Raw genomic sequence first — 27165 nt, 5'->3', positions numbered from 1 at the left:
ACTGTAGCATGGAAGGCTGTAATTAATACAAAAAGTCTCTGAGATACTAACACATTTCTGGAAGAAATTATATGCATATATAATAATTTAGCTATTATTTTCAGGCATGACAAATAACTGTCCCTATAAATGTAAGACAAATAATGGCCTTGTTTCTCCAGAACAAAGATTCCTTACCGATTCCACCGCAAAGCTTGGAGCAATCTTTTCATTAATTTCATTTAGTTTGTCCGAGAACAGCTGCCTGTCTTCTGTGGCCATAATGGATTCAACCGAGGTCCCCAGGACTTTCACGCCATACTCCTTGAGTACACCTCTCTTGAATAGTTCCACTCCTATGGAAGAACCAAATATAATCAATTTTTAGAATCTCAAACTCTGATGTCTTTCTTAACAGATACCTGAATACAACTTTTTTTTTTAACCTTAAAATGAACTCCAAAGCCACCACAGTCTACAATAAAATTGTACTTAAGGTAAAAAAAAAAAAAAAAAAAAAAAAAAAAAAAAAAAATTGAAAGAAATTCTGAAGACATTCTAGCAAAATATTTTGCTGGTGGTATTATTACTTATATTACCACCTTCTCCACATGATTTCTATTATTCTTATTAATCAAAATCATAGGATACAGTGAACTTCTAGATTTTAGTATATTTCCATTCTTTCTATGATCCATTCCTATATTGAGATTCTCTTATTTAAATAATCCCAGTGATGTGGATCTCTATATGGGTTAAAAATAATCAAAATAGTGTTTCCATTTGCGTGCCACTTAACTTAAGCTAAGATTTTTATATTTGACTTATAAATTACATCACCAACTGCTTACCCCAACTAGCTAATGAGATTCTCATTCATTATCTAGTTCCAAAGATTTGAAGCACTGTAAAAAGGACAGAGTAGTGGACTCACCAGATGCATGAAGGGATTGCAGAGAGACTAAACTGTGTTATCATGAAAATATATGTGAAAGCCAAATGCTACAGGGCCAACACATAAGAGCACAAAGCATTTAATCAATGTTAATTCTCATTTTTTATTCATGGTAGTTCTCAGTGTTTCGCTGGTAACACAGAAAAGCAAATTCCTGAAATGGAGGAGGGAGACCTCACTTCGCCGCCCCAGAGCATTCAAGTAAAAGGTTTCTTTTTGTATCTTAGCTGTTCTGTGAAATAAACCAGTAATATTTATCACATGACATTTTCAGGTGGCTGTTTGCTAATGGCTTCCTCACACATTAAAGAAAGAAAGGCTTTTATGAACACACAGAGCAAATTGTTAAATGGATTCAAACAAAAAATATTACACAGAAGTACCTGGGCTGAAACTCTGCAGTTAAGCCAAAAAGAACTCACCACAGTTCAGAGCTGTCTGGCCACCCATGCCTAGAATTAACCCATCTGGCCGCTCCGCCTTGATGACCTCTGTGACAAACTGAGGGGTGATGGGGAGAAAGTAGACAGTATCTGCTTGCTTTAAGCCCACCTCGTTGGTCTGCACCGATGCAATGTTTGGGTTCATCAAGACAGTTTTGACATTTTCTTCCTGAAAAAACAAAAGGACACAGAATCTGAACATATAGTCTAAAGAAGAGAACGACCATACTCAAACAAACGGTTTGTATTGGGAGACAAAACATATAGGTCATTCTGTGGGCTGCAGAGATCAGTAATAGGACTAGGAAGAAAAAGAAAGACTAACGTTTGGTGAAAGGAAGGAAAAAATTGCTTGAAAACAAAACTATCCAAAAAGAACTGGCTACCCTATGTGGTTCACCCTGAATTCCTTGCCACTAGAGGCATCAGGCAAAACTTAAGATAACATCTATAGAATTTAACTAGAGGTCTACAAATACTGCTGAACTTTATAGCTCAATTGACCTTAAAAGACTAAAGAAAATATCTTAAAAACTTTGAAATTAGTAAACTATAAAATAGAACCACAGGCAACATCAAAGAAGCCTCCCTTTGCAATGTTTGTCAGAAACCAACACGGAATGTACTTTTAAAATGCAGGATGATGTGCTCCCTTGCTGGAAGCATCAGGAGCCTTCTGCTGAATTCCATCTTTTTATATTTTAATGCCCGCCCTAGTGCTTCAACAAAAAGCATTATACACTGTGTATACATGTTATATTAATACAAAATGACCAAATGGCAAAAAATAAAATAAAATAAAAATTTCTGTGTGTGTGTGTGTGTGTGTGTGTGTGTAAAGGTATTCATAGCCCTATCTTATGCCTCACATCTGCAGATACCTCAGAAATAATTCTTCATGTAAGCTATGAAGGATAATAGCTTTATAAACCAGGATGAGTGTGACACTTAGCAAAATAATTATTATAAAATATGGCCATATGGCTCTTATTATTTTACCTATTACCATGTCAATTTTGAACACTCCTAAAACATCAACAAAATATTCAGATGAAAGTATAAAAATCATCCTTGAAAGCCCTACATGTCCTTGGGGGAGAATCTGAATAAAATATTAAATATATTTCATATTACTTTAAATTCAAATGATGCCTTAAAACTTATAATCTACTTTTTTATTAATTTATTTGATTTTTATACCCAGACTACAAGAGAAATTTCTACCTTACAGATGAAAAAATTGACATTCAATAAGGTTAAATGACTTGCTAAAGACCTGATAAATGGCAAATTTAGGGCTCTAATCCAAATCTTATGATTCAAGTTCTATGCCCTTTCCTCAATATGAGTCATCTCTCAAGAGTTTAAGAGAGTGATTTTAAAAAAGTATGATTAATTTTTTTGAACAAATACACACAAATAAGCAAATGCATTTAAAATATGGGTTGGAACTTAAATAATTAAGTCTAAACTGAGAACATGTCATCAATAGAAGTTACAGAAGGTCTAACTACTGAAGAAAAGCACCGACAGACTTAAGTATTTTCCTGTACAAGGAATATAGCTATTTTCCTATACAAGGAATATAGCTACTTTTGTAAATCAAATTACATAAGTAAAGTTCCATAAATGACTGTGATGAGTGTTTATACATTTTAAAACTTAGACATAATTTCAAACTATTTTAATAAATTTTCTAACTTTTTTCTAATATAGTTCTGGTTATAATATATGCACCATCTGATTATTTTAAAATATTTAGTTCATGAATTCATTTCTACTAACTTCTTAATCACAACACTTTATCTAATAATGCCTATTCTTCAGTTAAAATGTATAACTTCATCTAATGGATGTAAAGCACGTAAAAAAAAATACAAGCTATGAAAATACTAGTCCTTTATAAAACTACCAAATAGGATTTAAAAGTATGCTAATTAAATGTATTTACAAGCCCTGAATGTACTTACATTGTTTTCTAACCAATCTAAACCACTGGACATCCTCTAATTATACGAAGAGAAATTGAATCGTACTACAATAAAGTAAAGTAGTCCTTGAAAATGTGCACAAAAAACACATGTGCATGTGAGTGTATACACCTATGCATGTATGGAGAAGAATATTAAAAAATAAAAACAAATGGGAAGAAGAGTAAGGTAATTGGGGACTGCATTCTGTTTTTTTCAACAGACATCTGTCAGGTGAAAATCTTCATCTACAGCATATTGAATAAAACAAAAAGAAAAATTCTGGCCAATTATTTTTCTGTGTTTGTTGCCCTAGTTTCCCGCCACCTTCAATGCGTTGCTTTCTCCTAGCCAGGTCTCTGGTGAACGGATTTATACTGCAAAGCCAGAGGCAAAGTCACAGAAGAGCTCACATGGCCACTGGATGGCTGAATAGCACCAAAATAGGGATATCCAAGGAAATGAGGACACCAAAGAGATACCAGATTAGCTCCTTAATAGAAATACAAGTACAGTGAATTTTTTCTAAAGGTTTATTTTGCTATAACAAAGAGTTGGGGAGATCTTGAAAGACTTTGAAGAAACAGGAAAGGTGTTCTTCCCAACGTGAGCATCAAATCCTCTTTTTCATGTAAACATCTGCCAAATCATTCTGGTCAGTCATCCAGCACAAGTCACAGATGGGGAAATTGGGTCCCCTAGCGACAGATAATTGGGTCCCCTAGCGACATCTATAGCTTGGACAAAAGGCACTGATGCCTTTGCTCTCTCAACTGGATCTTGCCATTTCAACCATAGATACCTGAAGCATCCTGTAGAGCATTCAAAATATCTTAGAGCCCAAATTCCCTCTTTCACACAAAACACAAGTATATTTTTTTTTATTTTTTTTTTAAACGTTTATTTATTTTTGGGACAGAGAGAGACAGAGCATGAACAGGGGAGGGGCAGAAAGAGAGGGAGACACAGAATCAGAAACAGGCTCCAGGCTGTGAGCCATCAGCCCAGAGCCTGACGCGGGGCTCGAACTCACGGACCGCGAGATCGTGACCTGGCTGAAGTCGGACGCCTAACCGACTGCGCCACCCAGGCGCCCCGACACAAGTATATTTTAAAAGCTCACTGCCTCAAAAACAATGAGCAACATCTGTAAATGTGGCTTTTTATGTTTTCGGTATAAATAGGTGGTAACATAGATAATTTTGGAGATCATGCCAAAGTTCTTGATTTGCAGGCATGAAAAAGTTTAAGAAAGTTAAAATTTTTGCCTGTGATCAAAGTTTCTTTAATGTAAGATGTGTAAGGAATAGTTAAGGATATCAATTATAGTGACTTTGAAAGGAGGTAGTGCCATAAATCTAAATTATAAAATACTAATTGGACCTATTAAAGGAGTATATTAATTCTTACAAAGATCTCTCACCTTCATGGCTTTTACGGCTTGTGATCCTGAGTAGTCAAATTCACCTGCCTGACCAATGGATAGACCTCCTGATCCTAGGATAAGGACTTTGGAGACCTGTAAGCAGTAAGAAAATGACATTGCTTTGATTAGGAAGATGGAGGAAATAGGCATTTTCATGAGTGGAGAACTTAAACTATATTGTCTAAGTTTACATGGTGATTTAAAGTACAATATTTTGAAAAATATGTAATATGTGAGGAAAAAGACTAAAAATTTAAACATTTCTAATTTCAAAGCAATTTCCAAAGTTCATGAAGCTTTTTTCATTTAAGTGAAAAATTGTGAGAAGAGGTCTACATTTTATTCAAAGATATATAAGTACCTAAAAATAATTACATAAATATATATTTAAATATATACGTATATATTTAAATACACACACACACACACACACACACACACACACACACACACACATATATATGATAAGAATCTCCCTAAAATTTAAATGTATTCCATTCAATATTCCTTGGTTTCCTTCTGGACAAAGGAGACCTGGGCTTTCCCTAATGGACAAATGAAAACATAGAAGGCAAGGGGACATGGATACACCTGCATATTCACATTTTTGCCTTTACAGTTCAGTGCCAGAAATATTTAAAGATAATGCAATAAGATAAAGCTCATATCTTGGCAACATACTGAACTTCTACAGACTGTTATGTGACTCCAAGGAAATAATGATACTGCTTAGTTTTGAGCCACAAGTGCCAAACCCTTCAGAGAAGAAAGATACTCCTGCTCACTGCAAAAGACAAGGACTTGGGAAAATTGGTTTGCCTCAACAAATATTTATTGGATGCCTGCTACATGCGAAGACACTGTGGAATCCCAAACTGTGTCTTTTTCCTCACCATTAACAAAAAGATACACATCTGAAGAACATGAGTTGATATTCTGAGAAAAACACTATACTGTAAGTACATTGCTTTCTTTGGCTACTAAGAACCCACATTCCACATTGAGTGGGTAAATTACCTCCAATCTTTCCATCTCAGGCAAAGAGGCTGCAATGGAAATCCTTAAAACAGAGCATCCAACTCAAATTATCATTTTAATAAAACATATAATTCAATTATTTTTATTTATAAAAAGAGTCAATACATATATATATACTTGAAAATACATATACACTCTTCTAAATTTTATATAATAATGATGTGGGTATGTGTGTGGTTTAACTATGAAGGAAATGGGTAGAAACCTTAACATATTAACATATGTATTTAAATAAATAAGGATTCAAGTCTTGTGCTATAGTAATCCTTATCCATTTGCTTTTTTAGAGGTAAAATAGTATTATTCTATTGAATAATACCTCTTCTCATTGAAACAAGAAATGTTCTATCATCAATAATGATTCTGTAATCTGACCTGTATCTCAAGCGTACATAAGACTATAGTTTATTAAGTAATAAAAAATGTGTCAAATTTGAAACTAAAAGCCTATTCTTTATTAAATTATTGTATTACAAATTTTCTAGAAGTAAACTGTAAAAGATTTTATATCAAAACAGGAAAATTCCATCAAGAACAGGCAAAATAATTAGATGCTAAAATGATGAGTAATTACCATATCACTAATCATCTCTTATAGACATTAAAATGGTTAACATCATTCACTTAAAAAAATTATCATATGATAGAGAAAATAAAAAATACATAAACCAAAAAGAAGCCCGCATATACTGACCTCCACTCGAGAGGCAACCAGTGCTGGCTTTGGCAGAACCGATGTGATTGTGGTACCTTTCCCTTTTTTTATCAGTGAGAAAAAAGAATCAAACAGGTACTAGAAAAAAATAGAACCAACAAGTTAGAAGCTGCAAAACTCATCAGATTACTAGGTAAAACATAGTATGGCCAGTTAAATTTGAACTTCAGATAAGTAACAGATACTTTTTTTTTAGGGTAAGTATTCATATGCACTATTTGGTTTTTGTTTTTCTGCCAAAATTGGCAGACTAAATATTTACTATTATAAGAATTAGATCAAATAAACATTTCTAATTGCTCACTTCAAATCCCATCAGAAGAAAGTTTTCAGCAGACAGTGAACATTTCAGATAATGCCTTCTGAGAATGTCAAGTTTTCATCCCCTTAATTAGGGGTTATTTTCTTCTAAATGTTTTCTTCTAAATAAAACTCCAGTTATACAAAAGAAATTAAAGCTATATTGCATATATGTCCTAAAGTTCAAAATAACTGGATTTTGAAAATTTCTATCCACTCTAAAAATATCTCTAAAGTTTATTCTTAGCTTTACCAATGAATTTACTTCCATTGTTTCACTAGACATGACAAATTTCAACAAAAATATTCATTTTGTAGCTTCGGCAGCACAAAGAAAAAGGATTAAGTACTACTGAATGTTGCATGCCTTAATTTCAATGTTCCTAATCTGATGTACTAATATAGGCAAAATATTTAAATTTTAAATAAAAAGAAAACAGTATTCACCATGCATTAGGCAATAGTGTATGTCACCAAATTTTCCTTATGCTTTTCATCATGGGTAGGTAATGGTATACTGATTTGGGCTATTAAGAATCATTATTTCCTGGGATGCCTGGGTGGTTCAGTGGGTTAAGCGTCCAACTTCAGCTCAGGTCATGATCTCACAGTTTGTGAGTTCGAGCCCTGCGTCGGGCTCTGTGCTGACAGCCCAGAGCCTGGAGCCTGCTTCAGATTCTGTGTCTCCCTCTCTCTCTGACCCTCCCCTGCTTGCACTCTCTCTCTCTCAAAAATAAATAAACATTAAAAACATTGTTTTTAAATCATTATTTCCTGATAATATTAAAAAATAAAAAGCATAAATATCTGAAAAGGCAATTCACAGGTGAGAAAGCAGACTTTACAGAGGGAAAATTCTGATTCTCTTCATTTTACCTAGGTGCCTTTTCTGAGAATATCTGCCGACAAGGAAGAACTGTCAGCATGACTAGTGGAGGCCTTAGAGTGTGGGGGAGGAAGTCACACCAGACTTTCCAGACTTTTGTGAGTGTCACCAGAAGCCTGTGTTTGGAAAGATGACTTTGAACACTGAACCAAAAAGTCACACACAAAAATAAAAATATTTAAATTAAAAACAAAATTCTTCTAAGCATTCCTTGTGGTTCTCTTCTTAAGCCATCTGACTCACATATATGTGCATGCACGCCCTCTCTGCTCCCTCATACCCCTGCCCTTCTTCCTTCTCCCGCTGCTGTTTATTCTCCCTTCCTGGCTATACAACCAGTTGCCATAGGGATTTTTGTGAAGTCACAGATGGGGGATTAAAATTTCATTTCAGTTATGAGAACAAGAGAGCAAGAGGGAATTCATTTGCATAGTACAACCATTGTAAATTTCAGAACTAAATATATTAGAATGATAATGATTTAAGTAAAAATAGCATCACATCAGGTTTCGTAAGGGTTTTCCCACTTTAAATTTTAAAGAAGATAGAAATTTCCTCCATGATATTCATGGGGAAATTTTAATACAATGTGTGTGTTATCAAAGTATTCTTCTTGAAAATATTCTTACCCAAGATCATCTGGGCTGACTATTTTTGTTTCCCAAGTTTTCACATTAATACATTTCTGATTTTAAAAAAGACTAAGTGTACAATAGGTTTTATTTTCTGACATACCTCAGTGTCTGTTGGGCCTGGGCTGACCTCTGGGTGGAATTGCACACCAAAGAAGGGTTTGCTTTCATGCATAATCCCCTAAAGGAATAAGAAATAGGAAGAAATTCCTTCTGTAACCATGAATGTTAACCAGGACTGTGTACTACTTAGCGGACAATAAAGTCCAAATAAAAACACTAAGTTAAATGCTTAAAGACATTCTAGCAGCTAACAGCCATAATAAAAACAGGCCAACAAAGACTCAACCAAATGTGGTCCCCTCAATAAAAACAACTGATTTGGTCTATAGCCTTTGGGCCCTCCTCCCCAGGGTCTCAGAATAAACTCAAATCTTCTTATCTCCAACTCCTAAATTACTTCTCCAAGGGTCTTCTCAAAGGCTACTTCAGAGCTAAGTGAGTCCCAGAGACCTATATGGACTAGGTCCAAACAGATCTCCACCAAATGCCCATTAGCAATCTATGTGAAAGACAGTCACTGATTAACCACTCAAAGAGTGGATCTTAATGAGTCAACTGATGAGAGAATAAGACAGAAATGACTTTTTAAAAAGCAGAGGGCCATGGGAAATAACCTATAAGAGGAGTTCTTATACACACACACACATCAAAAAAAGCCCACATAAACAAGGTATGTGTATAACAGAGTATTAAAAGCCCAGCATTACTCATTGCCAACTGAACAGGTTTATTGAGGGCCCTACCTCATTGGTTTGATCGTTGACATTCACAAAAAGTGGTTTCCAGCCAGCAGGAAGGGTGTTGTCCAGGGCATAGCCATGATTCTGAGCAGTAATGAAAGCCTGTCTGTTTGTGATATTCAAAACAGGCTGATTCTGCCCTCTGGAGGGAAAAGGGGAGAAAGAATAAGGAAAAGGAAAAGTGAAGAGAAGAATATAAATAAATTTGTTATAAAACAGTGAACAAGTAAAGCCTATTAAAATGTGAAAGTTTCAATTGCTTAGTGAAAATTACTCTGTGAGAAAAGTCACAGATTGTTAATCCCAATAATTTTAGCAACAAAAATCAATTCAGGAAGCTTTGCTGTGTGTTAAATAGCAGGTCTATTAAACTTGTACAATTTTAGAAAAGGGAGAACTGCACTCATAACAAAAAGTTAAGAATTGCTCACTAGCTTAACAGAGAGACAAATATAAGTGATTTATTTTAAGGGAGCTAGGAAATTTTAAAGCCAGAGAGTGTGGGGGAAATAATAAAGAGATGACTCTGTCCTGAATTATTCTGAATTACACTTCATGCAGAGGGGGGGGGGGGGCATGGAGGAAAGCTCCATATTAAATAAATTGGCATCATGTGGGGTCAGAAGTAAAACCAAGAGGATTGAAGACTTCCCGGTTCTTAAGTCACACTAGAGTCCTACAATGTTAGAAACCAGAACAGTTTCCCTTAGAATATCATTTGATATTCTATCATTTGATAATGTCATTTGATATTACAACCTCAATTTATGCCAAGGGAAGGAAAATAACTTTAAACGACAGCAACGTTATTGTTAGAGAAGGCTGCCTTTCAAAAATGTAATAAAAGTGGTATCGGGTAGTCAGACAACTGTGAACCATGTAATAGTACAGTTATCTGTTTTTTCTAAAGAAAATGGCATGTAGTCTTTTGCGTTTAGTTATTGACAGCATTGCAGATCCAGTTTGACCTGTAAACAGAAGCATAACTATCTCACCTGTTGGCCATGGACATCTTGTAGGTTTTAGCACCAGCAGCCAATCCTGTTATTAAATTTCCTGTACTGATTCCAAACAATGGCTCCTTACGATCACTCTCCAAAACCTAATACAGGGAGAATTTTCATGAACTAGAGTACAGTCCCCGCACCCCCCCCCCAAATGCTGCCTCTGAAGGAATAAAAATGAAGCATCCTTTTTTTTCCTAATTAACAAGAAAATAGTAATTGAATAAAAAGTTAAGGCTATAGGGGCACCAAGGTGGCTCAGTTAGTCGGGCATCCGAGCCTTGATTTTGGCTCAGATCATGAGCTCACGGTAGTGAGATGGAGCCCCTGTGCTGACAGTGCAGAACCTGCTTAGGATATTCTCTCTCCCTCTCTCTCTCTCTCTGCCCATCTCCCTCTCATGTGTGTGTACTCTCTCAAAATAAATAAATAAACTTAAAAAAAGTTATAAATAAGAACATGACAGGCGCCTGGGTGGCTCAGTCGGTAAAGCGTCCGACTTCGGCTCAAGTCACAATCTCTCAGTCCGTGAGTTCGAGCCCCACGTCGGGCTCTGAGCTGATGGCTCAGAGCCTGGAGCCTGCTTCCGATTCTGTGTCTCCCTCTCTCTCTGCCCCTCCCCCATTCATGCTCTGTCTCTCTCTGTCTCAAAAATAAAGAAAATGTTAAAAAAAATTAAAAAAAAAACATGACTGACAAATTTGTAGCATTAGAATTCAATAAAATGTACTTAATAAACTAAACAAAATTTAATGTTTCTTTAGAAACCTGAAGGTGTTGTAGGTACCAAAGTCATGGTGAGAAACGTGAATTGTCATTTTACGACTGTACAGAGAGACACATTTGGAGGTTGGACTCCTGCTCTCTTGAATCGAGGACACAATCCCAGTTACTTTGCCTAAAGAAAGGTTCCTTTTGCCTCTGGTACTCTCTCCTCCTTGTTTCCTCCCATACTGTGTCTGCTGACACTGCCTCAGAGGTCATAGACAGGAGTGGAAAAGAATATGGAAATACCTAAAATATATTACAGCCTTTGTGACAGTTACATAGCAGAGTCCCTCCACCTCACACACAGATACACACTACCCCCAGGAGCATTGTACCTTTTTGACATGCTGAATTAGTGGTTGTGCAAGAGCTGGGTTCCCGGGTCCTCCGGCAATTAAAAGCCCATCATACTCCATGTTGGTGAAATCATGATTCCAGGGAACTAAATGCACTTCTGCTCCTCGCTAGAAAAGAAACGCAAAAATAATCAACTTAATAACATTTTTCTTTGCCAAAGTAGAATTTTGCCTAGACCTTCTCTTGATTAACCACTCCCTAATGGGGAAAAAGAGTACATGATTCAAACGTATAATGCTGAGTGAAAAATTCTTTGGTGGCTCACTGTATTTTGTATAATATAGATGGAGCCAGTGGTCAACAGAAAGTGAAGAAAAAACATGTTTAAAGTTTTGATCCTGAAAAAAATAATGTACTTTCCCATATTTCAGGAGGTTTCAGAGCCTAAAAAAATTCCTGACTGGGCACCCAGGAATATTATTTTCACAAGCTGTGGTAGAGAGTTATTTTAAAAAAAGAGAGAGAGAAATCCATTTTCTGCAAAATTATGCTAGTCTACCTCTCATCTTTTTCAATTTTGCTTTTTTTACCTGACCAAATTTTTTAGCAGCCTTCTTTCCTAGCGTTTTCTCATATTATCTGTAGTATATGTATTGTCTTTGAATAATTAGAACTTTTGTATATAGAAGTGAGTAGGAAGACATCTTTGATGGTTTCCCTAGAAACATTTCCTGAGATAAGAATTTGAGAAAAAGAAGTTTATTTGGATGGGTTTCTAAGAAGTGACACTGTGACACACGCCAATAAATTATGCATTATCAAGTTCTATAAACACCTAGAGCTTCAGCCCACTGAGGAACTCTGAGTGTGTAGACAATCCACTCTCAGGATAGTTCAGTCATGGGGTAAGAGTTGAGATAGTTACACACTGAACTTCTCTTGACTTTAGGTAGGGGGTGCTCCAGGGATCATTAATTCTATAGTATTTCCTGCCAGTCAATAGGCTCCAACCAACTAAAGAGAGCCCTCAAGCAATGAAGTGCAGGCCTTTGCAACTGGAGGATGGGCTAACTGCCCTATAATGGTGAAATGAGAAAGAGATACAGATAGGCCATCGACAGCATCTGCTACTGAAGAGTCCATGCAAGTTTTTATTAATAAAATGGGCCAGAATTTAAGATCATGATTTAGATCATTTGGCTGATACTCTCGAACGAAGAGAAGGTGAATTGAAGAATTCCTCTGTACTCACGATTTTGGTATTATGGAAATATCTGTGTATGTGCGCGTATGAGAGAGAGAGAGAGAGAGAGGAACAGAAACAGAAAGACATAGGTAGGGAGAGAGATGGAGAAGTGGGATAAGGAGAAATCCCAACAAAACAGTATTTAAGGAAACATTATAATGGTTACATTCTCCTGCAGAATTTTTAAGGTTTAATTTTAATTGGTTGCCTAAGAGTTTATATGAAGCAATGTGAAAGTTTGTACTCTATCAGGGCATGATCCCTGAAAACATTTGTCACATAATAATTGTACTCCAATGGAGGAGTTCTCCAACTGACTCAATTTTTGGTCGTCTCTAAACTCAAAGAAAATAAGCATGGCATGTCTCAGAATGTCAGTCAATAAGTGATAAGAAGTCATCACTCTTCTGTTTGTGGCCTTTAAAGATTTTTTAAAAACACACTCCACATCTCTAATTTTAACAGGAATAAATTTTATTTTGTAGATCAAAGAGAGCAAAAAGAGAATGGATCCCCTGACATTCTGAGAGAACACATTAGCTGTCTCTGAAACAGAAAAAGGAAATCAGTTTCACACTAAAAAGATCCATATTACAAATCCTCACCCTCGAGATGCAACAAATTACTTACCTTTACTAGAAGGCGAATTACATTGTTTTTAATGCCACAGTCTACAGCTACCACTTTTGTGGGGTTTCCTTTGCCATACACCTTGACATCCTGCCATTTGAAAACGCAGAGAGTGAGAGGGAAGGTCTAGCTGTGAGCAGCACACCAATATCATAAACACATCATATCATAACACCTGAAGATGCTTAGCACTTACATTGGTAACAGGGTGATTGCTGACTACTAGGGAGTGACTGGCAGTTAACAATCAATGTAGAAGAAAGGCACAGCAAGTGCCACAGACTGCACCTTTTCTTATGAAGCAAAGGGTACTTTGCTGTTTTACATAAAATGTAGATTACAGTAATAAGGATGGTCCCTGAGAAATTGGTTGCTTCCATAGTTAACAATAATCTCTCCCATGATTTGCCTCATTAACAACCAGTGGCAACGGAATTTTCAAGTATTACCGCCTGATTCAGCACTAGGCAGATGCGGTAATAGATACATCATGCTTTAAATACCACTTGATCTTCAACTTGTAATAAAGGCTGGATGGGGTAGAGCTGTTGTGCATTAGGCTTATGCAGTGGGGCTAATGGATAAAATCAGGATGAGAATCGGATGATTGCTAAGCTAGTGTAGACCACTGGTCTCTTTAGGTTATTATGCATTTATCCGCATTGAAATGATAGGCTTCATAAAAGGATCCCCAAGCATATGATAATCATTACCTACATCTTAAGCACTGCTTGGAGTCAGACCCATTTTCACAGGCATTTACCCAAGAATCAGTTCCCCAAAGTCATAAAAGGAGAAATAATAGAAACAGAAAGCCTAGAGGACTGGGTTCCCACACGGATTTCAGCTTTGAGAATTAGCTAGTATATTCTGAATTTAGGATGATTTCAATGTTTCCAAAAAGTTTTAGATAAAAGTTGCAACCTGGATATTTGAAAGAGTATTTTACTTTAACTGAAATATCTACTCTCTACTCTCCACTCTCCACACACTCTATAGAATGGCAAATGACAATCCTTAGACTGTACTTGAAAAAATATATATAAAGTTTGTCACATTTTTTCTTTAGCTAACTATCCTAAAGAAAAAATACCCCATTCTTTCCATGATCTGCAGAAATTATTGCTGAGCTGATCTATAAATGCTACAGATAATCTCTCTCATCACATAATTTGAAAAAGCATATACTTATTTTTAACCTTAGGCTTCTGCTACAAAATAAAGCAATATTACCATCTAGTTGTAGCTACATCAAATTGCAATTACAAGACAATGAATTAAGTTATCAACCATATCCAAATAAAACTCATAGAATATAGTCTGATACAAATATGCATTTTAACACAGTTACAATGAAATTATTTAATTGCACCAAGCATCAAGAAACAGGGCCAATTTTCACCATTGCAATCTCTCTCTTCATATGATGTATATAAAAATACAGGTAGGTTCCTTTTTTCTAGTCTCTACACAAATACATTATACGCTCTTCATACAGAATGACAGCAGTTTTAAGCAAGAATTCACAGACACATGAATATATGAATTTGTATTATGACTCTTGAAGAGAGGAATATGTTATGCAGCGTTTTTAACCTCATTACCACAGAATTTTTTTAAGGTGAATTTCTCTAGGTCAACATTTCTCACATGTGGAAAATCCTACACTAGATCCCCAAGGTAGCTCTCAATTCTAAAAGGAAAAATAGCACTTTTTCATGCTGTGTCTCAGACCAAATCACTTCACAGGGAAATGTCTAGAAAAAAATACAGAAAAATAGTTCCATGCCATTTGAATGGACAAATTTTGGAATTAAAAACAAGACATTACTGCATATGGCATGATCAAATTTCAGATATATAAACAATTACATATAATTTAAAATTCACTGTCTTTAACAACTCATCTCTCTTATGCTTCAGCATCCTGTGAATGCATGTCTGAGCCCAACATCAAGGCTCAGTACTGATTGTCTGGGACCTCTAATCCTTGTCTCCCATTTCCATGTGAATAGAAATAGGAACAGGAATACCAGATAATATCAACATGTGTTTTCTCTGAGGCTGACATGCTATTAATCAGGCAATTTTCAGTCCTTTAATAACATTTTCTTAAGAAAAGGCCCTGGTGGGGGCACCTGGGTGGCTCAGTTGGTTAAGTGTCCAGCTTTGGCTCAGGTCATGATCTCATGGTTCATGAGTTTGAGCAGTGAGTCGGGCTCAGTGCTGACAGCTCAGAGTCTGGAGCCTGCTTTGGATTTTGTGTCTCCCTCTCTCTCTACACCTCCCCCACTCATTCTCTTTCTTTCTCTCTCTCTCTCAAAAATAAATAAACATTCAAAAAAAGAAAAAAAAAGAACCTGGTGGACCAAAGTCCTCATAGCTGGAATTCTTCATGAAATGTTGTTCTCCATAGCCATTCTGATTGATGCTAGATCAATGCAAGTAAAAGTTACTAACTTTAAATTTTTGTTTTAACGTTTATTTATTTTTGAGACAGGGAGAGACAGAGCATGAACGGGGGAGGGGCAGAGAGAGAGGGAGACAGAATCCGAAGCAGGCTCCAGGCTCTGAGCCATCAGCCCAGAGCCCGACGCGGGGCTCGAACTCACGGACCCTGAGATCGTGACCTGAGCTGAAGTCGGACGCTTAACCGACTGAACCACCCAGGCGCCCCAAAAAGTTACTAACTTTAAACGGAATGACTTGTACATTTCAGATGCTATGAGATCCTTTTTTCCCTCAACTCTGGTGCTTCAGGAAGATGACCTCTGCCTCAGTGAAAATTTTGATATTACAAGAAATAAAACTACAAAATGTGAAGGGAAATCTCTCACCTTGGTTGAAACCTCAGCGATCAAATTCTGCTTATTTGGATCCACGAAATCCACAGACTGACCTTCAAATTCAATCTTCCCGAGCATGGTACCCTGTCAAATCAAAAAATCAGACAGTTAAAAGGGTGCAACAGTCAAGGTGCTAACAGGATCCATTCACAGGGACCTACACAGCAGCTCCAAGATCTAAATGTCTTTATAACCACTCAAAACCATCAGCAGAAAGAAGATCCTCATCTTCTCAACCTGGAAAGATGCATGGTACATTTTGAGAAATGCTCTGGGAAGTACAATTCATTTTTTTAGGGCTGAGATTGTGACCTGGAGTAAGCAAGATCAAAAGGCATCAGAATTCAGGCCTCCAAGCTCCAGACTGGTGCCAATTAAACTATTTAGGCTACCTATTCCCTTAGTGCATATGACCTAAAGATAGTTCATGGGAGACATGGACAAAACAATCTATTGAGAAGAAAATAAGAAATCTAAAAATTGTAGAAAATAGAAAAGAATGAGAATTAATTACATTATGATAGTAAAATCCATTCACAAAAAGATGTGAAATGCAGGCACCTGGCTGGTTCAGTCAGTAAAGCATGTGACTCGATCTCGGAGTTATGAGTTTGAGCCCCACATTGGGCATAGAGATAACTTGAAAGAAGAGAAAGAAAGAAAGAAAGAAAGAAAGAAAGAAAGAAAGAAAGAAAGAAAGAAAGAAAGAAAGAAAGAAGAAAGAGGTGCCTGGGTGGCTCAGTCGGTTGGGTGTCCGACTTCAGCTCAGGTCATGATCTCATGGTTCATGGGCTCGGCCCACATCAGGCTCTGTGCTGACAGCTCAAAGCCTGGAGCCTGCTTCAGATTCTGTGTCTCCCTCTCTCTCTGCCCCTCCCCCACTTGCGCTCTGTCTCCCTCTGTCTCAAAAATAAATAAACATTAAAAAAATTTTTAAAAGAAAGAGAGAAAGAAAGATGAAATGCCAAGTAAGTCATCAATTTTGAGAAGAAGCATTGAAAATATTCACTGCTTTAGATATGTAAATGTCCAGGTGTCCTTAAGGACCTGAACTTTAAAGAATGTTTAGACCTCTCTGAAGTTTTCACAAATTAGCCTTGCTAGCTGAAGATGGCAAATGTTTTCTTATAATTAGCGATGTCTTGAGATTTACTTATTAGTAAGTCTAGTTTTTTTTCTATTTAGAAAAATGGCATATTACATTTAGTAATCAAGACTTTATTAGGGGTGGGAGGGAGTCAAAATAATTCATTGATTTGCCTTTCTCCAAGAAATTACTGCATTGAAGGAAAGAGAAAGAAGCTTTTGTTTCCTTTTGAAATGTATTCCTTAAGGGAAGAAGTAGTCACTTGGGAATGAGTGAGGGTAGAATGTACCAGCACATCATTCAAACATGATGGTTATTTCGATGTGATTATTAGACTGGAGTGCTACCTCACACTCTGGGAAAAAGAACTATAAACCACTTTTCACTTCCACGCTGGATTATTACATTTCATGATGGTCTCTATTTTATCATCCAAATCACAGAATTCCTTGACCATGTTTATGGATCCCTAATTTTGAAATGTGGTTTTCAGTTCTCATTCCTTCTTTTTTTAAAGCATGCTGAATGAAATACAATCTTACCTTTCAACCTAAGATTAACAGAACAGAAAGTCACAAAATATACATTTTTAATATGAACCAACATAGTCAAATATAACCAACATAGTCAAATATAAGAGGCAATACTACTATTTTACCTGTGCTAATCCATTCAGCCTATTTTTTTAATGTTTATTTATTTTTGAGAGAGGAGTGTGTGCGTGGAGGAGGGGCAGAGAGAGGGAGACAGAGAATCCCATGGGTCTCCCGCTCAGGAACTAAGAGATCATGACCTGAGCCAAAAATCAAGAGTCGAGAGTCAGACACTTAACTGACTGAGCCACCCAGGTGCCACTATTCAGCCGAATTTTGAGAACGTAACCACCTGTGATAAAAGAGGGTTCATCTTAAGCCAACATACCACATGACGAGTACAATATAGTCTTGTAAAGCATTTTTCCAAATCATTAGGCTTGACTATATTTTTATTCACCCGCTGATTCTGCAGCCCAAATTGAATTCCCCAATTTTATTCCCTTCCAATTCAAGTAGCCTTACCACTGTTTACTGCTCCCACGATACCACTAGGCTAAGAAAACACAAGAATCAACTTGGGATGTACAATCTCATTAACATCTATTCTCAGGAAAATTATGAAGGAGGAAGTAAAAGCAGAGGTGAGGGACAGGATATTGTAAACTCTCACTGTCCTCCTTCTAGTCACGGGTATGTGGTGTGCCTTATTTACAAAAAGCTGTTTTCAGAAAGCTGTTCTTTCTGTGTACAGAGATCCTATGTCAATATACTTTCTAACAGGGAGTCTGCAACAGATTTGCTTGAAGAATCCATTTCACTTTGCAGATGTATCATTTATTATTTTTTCTTTTTTATGTAATACAATTCAATGAAAAAAATTCAGTGGCATTTGGGGAATTTAGTTCATGGTAGTGAAGTAAAGTGTCTTTGTGTTTTGGGATGTGAAGATTTTGTGTATGAAAAAAAAAATAGTGCCCTCCTCTTACAACAAGAAAAAGCAAGCAGATGGTGATGAGATATTGTCAAAGGAGGGGTCAGATGTTTCAGCTATGAGATGTGCCAACTAGAAGTTAAACTTACCTTTTATCACCTTGGTCTTTTGAACAGTCTTAAGAAAGAGTATATAATTGAGGTAACGTATGCAGGGCTCATTGGACACACTTCTGAAATAGAACTCACTAATTTCACAGATAACCACTCCAAGGAAACCGAACAAATAACAGGAAAAGTGTTGCACACTTTCTAGTTTACATCTTTCAGCATGCCAGCATTCAACTGAGGCAAAATTATTATGCACCTGGTTACCTCCTCCACTGGTCTCACTGTCACATGAGCTGACTTATAAAGGCCTTGACTCACTGGGATAGTGAACACCCAGTGGGCAGTCAATATCCTGCTGCCAAGTGAATTAATCTCAAATCCATTCAGCAACAAACATCCCAATCAAGTATTAAGTCTGAAAAATTACATTAGAAATAGTAAAACAAAATGACAGAGGACCAAATGACAAAAATTGGCCAGATTTGCTCTTTCATACTGTTGGATTCCCTGAGCACTGAGAAAAAAATATAATATTTAAGTCTATAGAGAGAGAATATAGTATATATACTATTTTTAATTTATATATATAAATTATATATGTATATATAAATATACATACACATATATAAAGAATTATATATACACATATAAAGAAACATAGGGTTGGCTAAAGATGATGATCATACCTTATCCCGAATTATTTTAGTCAGCATTCTTGTATCTACTCCATGAATTGCAGGGACCTATAAGAAAGAAAATTTGTAGTGACAGTGAAATTGGAGGAAATAAGATCCAGCATATTGTTTTCAAGTTACAAACTTAGCATCATCTATCTTCTTGAGCAGTAAATAATTTCCCTACTCCTTCTTTACTCTGACCCAGGGTGACTGTGTTGTCAGAACACGGTAAATTGCTGTTCCAGTTGGGAACAGGACTCTGAATACCCAGGACCTTCCACAGAATAAAAAAAGAGAAATTCTGAACATCAATCTTCTGCTATAGTTTAATTTCTTTTAACACAAGATGTTAAAGAGGCAATGTTATATATTTATATTATTACATGTATTTATATAAATAATGGATTTATGAACTGCAGAAGCAATCTTATGTAAATACATGCAAATCCATGTTTTGAGCCAAATGTTCCTACTACCTACTAGACACTCAACACATTTTTCTGAAGGTGCTTGCTAAGTAATCAGGATGTAATAAGTTTGCCCATCCTATTAGGAAATCAGGCAATACCACCATTTGTTTTCTTTTCTTTGAGTAGTTTGGATAGAGACAGATATGGTAAAATAAAAGGGCGATGAGTTAGGAATCCGAAAAATAAGTTCTAATTTCTTTTCTTCCACCATTTATTTCAGTGATGTTTGAGCAACATGTTTTTCCTCACCTGTACATACATAGAAGGAGGTGAACTGATTACTCTCTTAGACCCTCTTCTACTCTATTCAAAGTGCGTTTTTTTAAAAAATTTTTAATGTATATTTATTTACTTTGAGAGAGGGGCAGAGAGAAAGGGGAAGAGAGAATCCCAAGCATGCCCTATGCTGTCAGTACATAGCCCCACAAAGGGCAAGATCTCACCAACTTTGAGATCTTGACCTGAGCCAAAATTAAGGGTCGGAGGCTTAACCAGCTGAGTCACCCAGGCGCCCATATTCCAAGCACATTTTAAAAACAAACTAACAAGTCATGAATTAAGTTCTTCCTCAAACTGTTAGTTCTTACGCAGAGCAGCTGTCATGTCAGTTCCCTAATGACACAAAGGAAACACTAGAGCGAGGGTCTCCTCAATGACCATTACAAAAATTAGTTGTCTGGGTAAGGGAAGTAAATTCAGATAATGGTTGAGAATAAAATACTAGTAATTCAGGGGATGACATAAATGCCTTCTTCTCCCTTTCAAAATCTAGAAAGAATGAGACCCAGGAAGCCAAAATCAAGATTTCTTGATTTCTCAGAAAGGAGCAACATTTAGCCCCAATACACAGATGCTCATTCGCGTGGCAGAGCTTTCTCGGAATCATATTCTGCCAGTTACGGGCCCCGCACCAATCCAACAAAAAGCAGCTCCAGCAACACTGGAGATGAAGCCAAATATAGCGGGTCCCTTAACTTTAAGTACATCTGACATTCAAACCAGGAGAATCCTGTTACTTTATTACAAAATAATACTTAAACTAAGGAAAGTATAAGATAACGTTTTTAGCCCTTTTCACGTACTACTTCAAATAAGATTATATCTAATTATGCGTCATAGAGGCACAACGTTTAAGCTAAAAGAAACTTAATAGCAATCTGTTTATGCTCCCATAAGAGTTAAAGATTTAGAAAGTGTGGTATGGTTACACGACCTGCACAAAATCACACAGCTAGTTGATGGTAAGGCTGGTACTAAAAGCCATTACAGAAATACATACCGTGGTCCTGGGTAAAAGGGGATGGGAAAATTAAGTGGCTCAAGAATATAGAAAATTCTAAAATTTTCTCTAGCCCCTTTCCTCAAAGAGAAGTGCTACCAAGCATGTGCCACCTAGTGGATTACACTAAAAATATGTGGTCCTCAGGGTTTAGAAGAGAATTGGTCCAGGAGAGAGAGAGAGAGAGAGAGAGAGAGAGAGAGAGAGAGAGAGAATTAGTACAGGCAGTGCAGCCTGCGTATTTCTCACCTTTTCTTCTTGTAGCCACTGCCCAAGACTCTTGTTAGCCAGCCAGTGGTGGTAGTCATTGCTATAGTTCAGAACCAGCAAACCTGCAACCTAGAAACAGAGTTGTTTGAAAGGTGTGACCACGAAATATTACACAATTCTTGTGACTTGTCATAACAGTCAGTTTGCATTTTTTTAAAAAGGTTTATTATATCCATTGATACAAGCCTTAAAATCCTTGGGACTTGAAGGAAAAGGAACAGGATCAACATTTTTCTCTTAAAATACATCACTGTTGCCTTAATTACCATGTTGAGGAAAAGTCTTAGACCAGTTGCTAACTCCTGTCCCCGACTTCTCAGCACCCTAGTACCTTTTCTCCATGGAATTTGTCAATAATCTAGTTAATAATCATTTGTTTAATGTACATGAAGAATAAGTAATTTTTGGCTACATTTAAAGGAGACTGAGAAATATGGGGAAAATTGTGAGAAATAGAATTAATCTAAATGATCAGTCCAAGTCATTCAAAAATAGAGTGGCAAAAAAAACAAAAAAGAATGAAAACATAGAGTGATTAATTTGGAGTACACGTTTTTTAATTGTTTATATGGTCCACATTCCTAATATTATCCAAATTTATTTTGATTAGGAAATCTTAATGTGTTTACTTTTAAAATGGCATACAAGTTATGTTTTATTCATCCTCTAAATAAGATAAGATTAAAAGGCAAATAGTTGATACAGAGTTGATTACCAAGGATCTTTTAAAGGGTAATTCATCACTATTTCTTGCAGCATAGTTGTCATTTAGACTCATAACAACATCTTTCCAAATTAAGCCAAGTTTCATCCAAGGCATTAAGAACAAATGCAAAATGTCATGAAAAATGAAATTCAAAATAATGTTATGTTAAAAATTATTCTCATATACATAGGAATAAGGTTGAGAACATGAATTTAATGGTTTGTACTACAGTATTAGAGAGAAACTTTGCCCACCCTAGATTCTTAAAAATAAATCAACTATCCCCCCTTCAGTTGACACTTCTTCTTGTTTTATGTTTATTTAATTATTTTATTTATATTTTTAAATGTTTATTTATTTCTGAGACAGAGAGAGACAGAGCATGAGTGGGGGAGGGGAAGAGAGAGAGGGAGACACAGAATCGGAAGCAGGCTCCAGGCTCTAAAATGTCAGCACAGAGCCCAACGCGGGGCTCGAACTCACAGACCATGAGATCACGACCTGAGCCGAAGTCGGACGCTTAACGGACTGAGCCACCCGGGTGCCCCTTATGTTTATTTATTTTTGAGAGAGACAGAGTGAAAGTGAGCAGGGGAGGGACAAAGAGAGAGGGAAACACGGAATCTGAAACAGGCTCAACTCCAAGCTGTCAGCACAGAGCCTGACGCGGGGCTTGAACTCACAAACTGTGAGATCATGACCTGAGCTGAAGTCAGATGCTCAACCTACTGAGCCACTCAGGCGCCCCAAGACTTCTTGTTTTTTTTAGAGTAGACTCCACATCCAACATGGGGCTCAAACTCACGACCCTGAGATCAAGAGTTGCATGCTCTAGCGACTGAACCAGGCAGACACCTCAGATGGAGACTTTTTAAATAGTCGTCGCTGGCACTACCTTAATTCCATCAGACTCCAAATATTTGCTGAGTCCCAGTTCATCCAGGGCAGTAGTGTCAGGTGCTCCACCATTCCCAATAATGGGATTGGCCATGGTGAGAATCTGTCCCTTGTAGGCAGGGTCAGTAAGGGCTTCTGGGTACCTGAGTAAACACGTCAAAAAATTACCAACAAAAAAATGCACGTAACTACAAAACTACAACATACACACATGCTCTTAACTATTGAACCCTTGAAAATGACAGAACATGAGATTAAAATCCTGTAAACCTGCTTCTAGATTTTAGAAAATCTAGATGAAAATGTATCCCATGATATGACTTATATGAAAAGACAAACTGATTCTTTTTTTTTTTTATTTTCATTTGAGTATAGTTGACAAACAGTGTTGCATTAATTTTAGGCCTACAACATAGTAATTCAGCGTCTCTATGTGTTATGCTCTGCTCACAAGTGTAGCTACCATCTGTCATGACACAAGGCTATTACGGTATCACTGACCATATTCCCTATGTGGTACCCTTTATTCCTGTGGCTTATTTATTCTATAACTGGAAGCCTGTACTTTCCACTCTCTTTTACCCATTTTGCCCTTCCCCCACCCCTCTTTCTGGCAACCGTATAGTTTGTTCTCTGTACTTGTGGGTCTGATTCTACTTTTAAAACAAATGGACTCTTAAGTACTAAGACATATTCTCATAATTTTCATTCCCTCAATTTCTTAAAATTTTTAATTCCTTACAATTTCCTTCACAGGGTCTTCATTGTTTTTTAATAAATTTTTAAGTTTATTTATTTGAGAGAGAGAGAGAGAGTGCATGCACACAAGCAGAGAAGGGGCAGAGAGAGAGAAAGAAATCCAAGCAGGTTCCACACTGTCAGTGAGAGCCCCACGTAGGGCTCGAACTCACGAATGGTGAGATCATGACCTGAGTCGAAACCAAGAGTCAGACGTTTAACCGACTGAGCCACCCAGACGCCCCATAGAGTCTTCATTTTTTAAATATTGTTCTATTTAAAGTTTGCAGATATCCTGAAGTTTCCACTTGTCTACCAGACATGAGTCCAAACTAATATTTACTGTTAGGGCCAATATCACCAAAATATTAACTGTCAAATATTTTTAAGTTTTTAAAAAATATCATTTAGGAAACTGAAGAGAATCCTTATTACATCAATGGTGGCTGCATGGGTATATATGTTTATTAAAATTCACTGAACATTTAAAATGAATGAATTAATATCTATACCAGAATTAATAACATAAATGTAGTAGGTTTTTATTTTAAAGTCCGGAGAAAGGGAAAAAAAAGATTACATGTATTCTATGAAAGAATTACTCAATGAAGTTGATTTTTAACATAGCTTTAGAAAAAGGTATATAACTTGGAGTTATTATCAATTTAGAAAAGAAAATCAACCCCACAAAAATTGACCTCAAGCACTTCTGACTTCTAAATCAAAAGACTCCAAACAACTAATTTAAAGTGCTGATGTGGGATTAGGGAGGAATGCATTAGGTCTTTATTTGAAAATTAAAAACACATAAATTCTAGGGGCGCCTGGGTGGCTCAGTCGGTTAAGCGTCTGACTTCAGCTCAGGCCGTGATCTCACGGTTTGTGGGTCCGGGCCCCACGTCGGGCTCTGTGCCGACAGCTCAGAGCCTGGAGCCTGCTTTGGACTCTGTGTCTCCCTCTCTCTCTCTGCCCCTCCCCTGCTCTATGTCTCTCTCTCAAAATAATAAATAAAAACACATATACTCTCATTTTTATTGTATATATATACATATATATATGCATATATATCACTCTTATTCTTAGTAGTAAGGAACATTATTCCAGTAAATACCAGGTGTTATCTATAACTATTCCATGCACTGGAATCTATTGCAAGTGTGGCCCCCTTCTCGCATTTTCACTTTCTGTAGAATGAGTTAAACCAAATCTTTCTTGTAGATTATTAGTGAAAATGAATGTAAGTGCTAAGGGGGACAGAATCAACAACCTTGAAACCAATACAGTTCAACACAGGAAGTAGTCAACATAAATTCTTCAACCCCATCCAGACAAGCTCCTCCCAGAACTACTTTTGTCAATAGAACACTTAGTCTTTCAGCTCAGCAAACCCTTAGGTGACTAGGTGCTCTCATACTTATCCACACCTCCATCAGCTAATTTCTCAGATGCCTTTCACCTGTCAGGAACTGCCAATTTTTTAACCAAGGCTTACACACAATAAAAATGCATTTCTTGAAGATGAAAAACAAAATAACACCTTTAATTACCAACCACCTTACTGAGTGAGCCACACAGTGAATGAAAACAACAGTTCTCAATGGAAAATAGGGTCCGTGGACTAATCTACTAATGAATGCCTTTTCTTACATCAGAAACATCTTTAATTAATTTAATTTTACTTCCCTTTCTTTTTTCTCTCCATAAAAGAACTGGCCATTCCCTTTAAACATATGCTTACAATACTCTCTCCAGTAAATGAATAAATACAGCCTGTCCTAGAGAACTGCAACATTAGAAGCAAATTAATCCATCAGGTCCTGTTTGACTTTTGTGATGTGACAAGATTTATTACCCATAATCTATCACAGAGAAGAAAACTCTAGTGCCCTCCATCATTCTGATCTATATTAAACAGTTGTCTGTTGGCAGGTATATTAACACAGCTAGTAATTAGTGCTGTCGAAAAGCTTAAATAATTGCCTGGTGAAGCAAAACTTTGCAAACAGCTTTCATACACTGTAATTTAATGTTCTCACCAGTGGAACTATTTTAAAACCCATCTAATATTCTTTATTTCAAACGGAGAGCCAAGAGTTTAGAGAAGAATATATGTTAATAGTATAATGGAAGTTTGGCCAGTGGATAATCTCAATATCCATTAACTCAATGTGTCCGTGTCTTTATAAGGTTAACTGAATTTTCCCAAAGAATGTATTAAATATTCTATGCTATAGAAGTTTAGTCCACTGAGTCTCTAATGGAAACCTCTTGAAACCATCCGGTCATATTTTTTAAAGAACTCATATGTTTTTTTTTTAATCCCAACTATAAATTACTATCTAATCCAGCATCCTCATTTTTGTATGTGGAAACTATGATTCAGAAAGGTTAAGGGATTTTCTCAATATTGTATAACCAGTTGTCATTGAAGTTTAGACCAGAACTTCAGTCTCCTGGTTCCCAGATGAACAAATATTTGTTGGCTAGATAAGAACAGCTACGTGATTTCTGTAGCAGCTCTTATCTTTGTTGCTGTGTATCTATTAGCAGATCTTAAATACTAAGTTGGGTTTCAGTTGACAATTTTGAAAATGTCAGATCCATGAACCTGCTCTCCTTTTGATTGCTTCAAGAAAATAAATGTACCTGTTATTTCGCCTTTCTTATTACAGTGTGAATTTACATAGAATATCTAAGAACTGTCTCAGCTCCTTACAGTAGTTCATATTAGATGTGCAAATCTGACTCTTAACTTCACTGAAGGAATGACACTAGAATGAGATGCCCATCCTTTTCCTTGCTCCATACCTTTCCTTGCAGAAGCCACTTACTAATCTAACAGAACCTGTCACCTCGGACCCCAGTTTTCTAGAATTACTTGTATTCCTTATTTCCAGGGTAATACCAGGGTCCATGTTCTCTTTCATTTACAGCAGCAGGGAGGAGTTTGTGTCCCTGCCTTCTTTCCGGGATGGCTAGACTAGACAACACACAGGCTCAGTGTGATGTCAGGACAATGTGCAATCTTAGCATAATGTGATGATTTCAACCTACCACCATGAGTAAGATCATCTCGTTATTCCTCTGCATAAAGGAAGAATAAAACCTTGGCACACGAGCATTACTCACCCTGCTAGGCCAGTATTAAAAACCACTTCACCAGCAACAGAGGATGGATGGCCAAAGGAGTAGCCTTTCATCTTTGTTCCATCTTCCAGGACAATGTGTGCTGTCTGTGCCTAAAGGAACAGATTCACGAATCTTAGCAGAATACAAAACACGAGGCACAACTAGTTGAAAAATATCCAAAGATACAATACGCAAATGTGTTAAATAAATGTACAGTACATTTGATGAAACCGTACTGCCTATATTTGGAGTTGCGCTCCTGTTCCTTGTCACTTTTCTTCGAACCTGTGGCTTTTGTCACTGGAAGGTGTTTTATTTTGTTTTGCTTGAAAGAGGAACTGCAGCATGTTGATACATTGTATATTCCGAATCTACTTGTAGAGTTACTGACAATCCA

General features: G+C 36.7%; 1 protein-coding gene across 1 annotated transcript in view; it reads right to left on the bottom strand.

Annotated features, from left to right (window-relative positions):
• Nucleotides 1-27165, bottom strand: part of CPS1 (carbamoyl-phosphate synthase 1) — a 128226-nt gene that overhangs the window by 79130 nt on the left and 21931 nt on the right. Inside the window, exons 2-15 of the mRNA XM_040476132.1 lie at nucleotides 26769-26878; nucleotides 22900-23044; nucleotides 21278-21367; nucleotides 19289-19345; nucleotides 15930-16022; nucleotides 13093-13182; nucleotides 11255-11383; nucleotides 10143-10249; nucleotides 9151-9289; nucleotides 8448-8525; nucleotides 6506-6604; nucleotides 4771-4866; nucleotides 1357-1546; nucleotides 178-335 (exon numbers count right to left, since the gene is read on the bottom strand). Of these exons, the coding sequence (XP_040332066.1) occupies nucleotides 178-335; nucleotides 1357-1546; nucleotides 4771-4866; nucleotides 6506-6604; nucleotides 8448-8525; nucleotides 9151-9289; nucleotides 10143-10249; nucleotides 11255-11383; nucleotides 13093-13182; nucleotides 15930-16022; nucleotides 19289-19345; nucleotides 21278-21367; nucleotides 22900-23044; nucleotides 26769-26878 (1581 nt within the window). The remainder of the gene's footprint in view (nucleotides 1-177; nucleotides 336-1356; nucleotides 1547-4770; nucleotides 4867-6505; nucleotides 6605-8447; nucleotides 8526-9150; nucleotides 9290-10142; nucleotides 10250-11254; nucleotides 11384-13092; nucleotides 13183-15929; nucleotides 16023-19288; nucleotides 19346-21277; nucleotides 21368-22899; nucleotides 23045-26768; nucleotides 26879-27165) is intronic.

This window comes from Herpailurus yagouaroundi, unplaced genomic scaffold (genome assembly GCF_014898765.1).
Source record: "Herpailurus yagouaroundi ecotype Mexico unplaced genomic scaffold, PumYag 140, whole genome shotgun sequence".
In the NCBI taxonomy this organism is placed as follows: Eukaryota; Metazoa; Chordata; class Mammalia; order Carnivora; family Felidae; genus Herpailurus; species Herpailurus yagouaroundi.
This window is presented reverse-complemented; position numbering and strand designations above follow the sequence as displayed.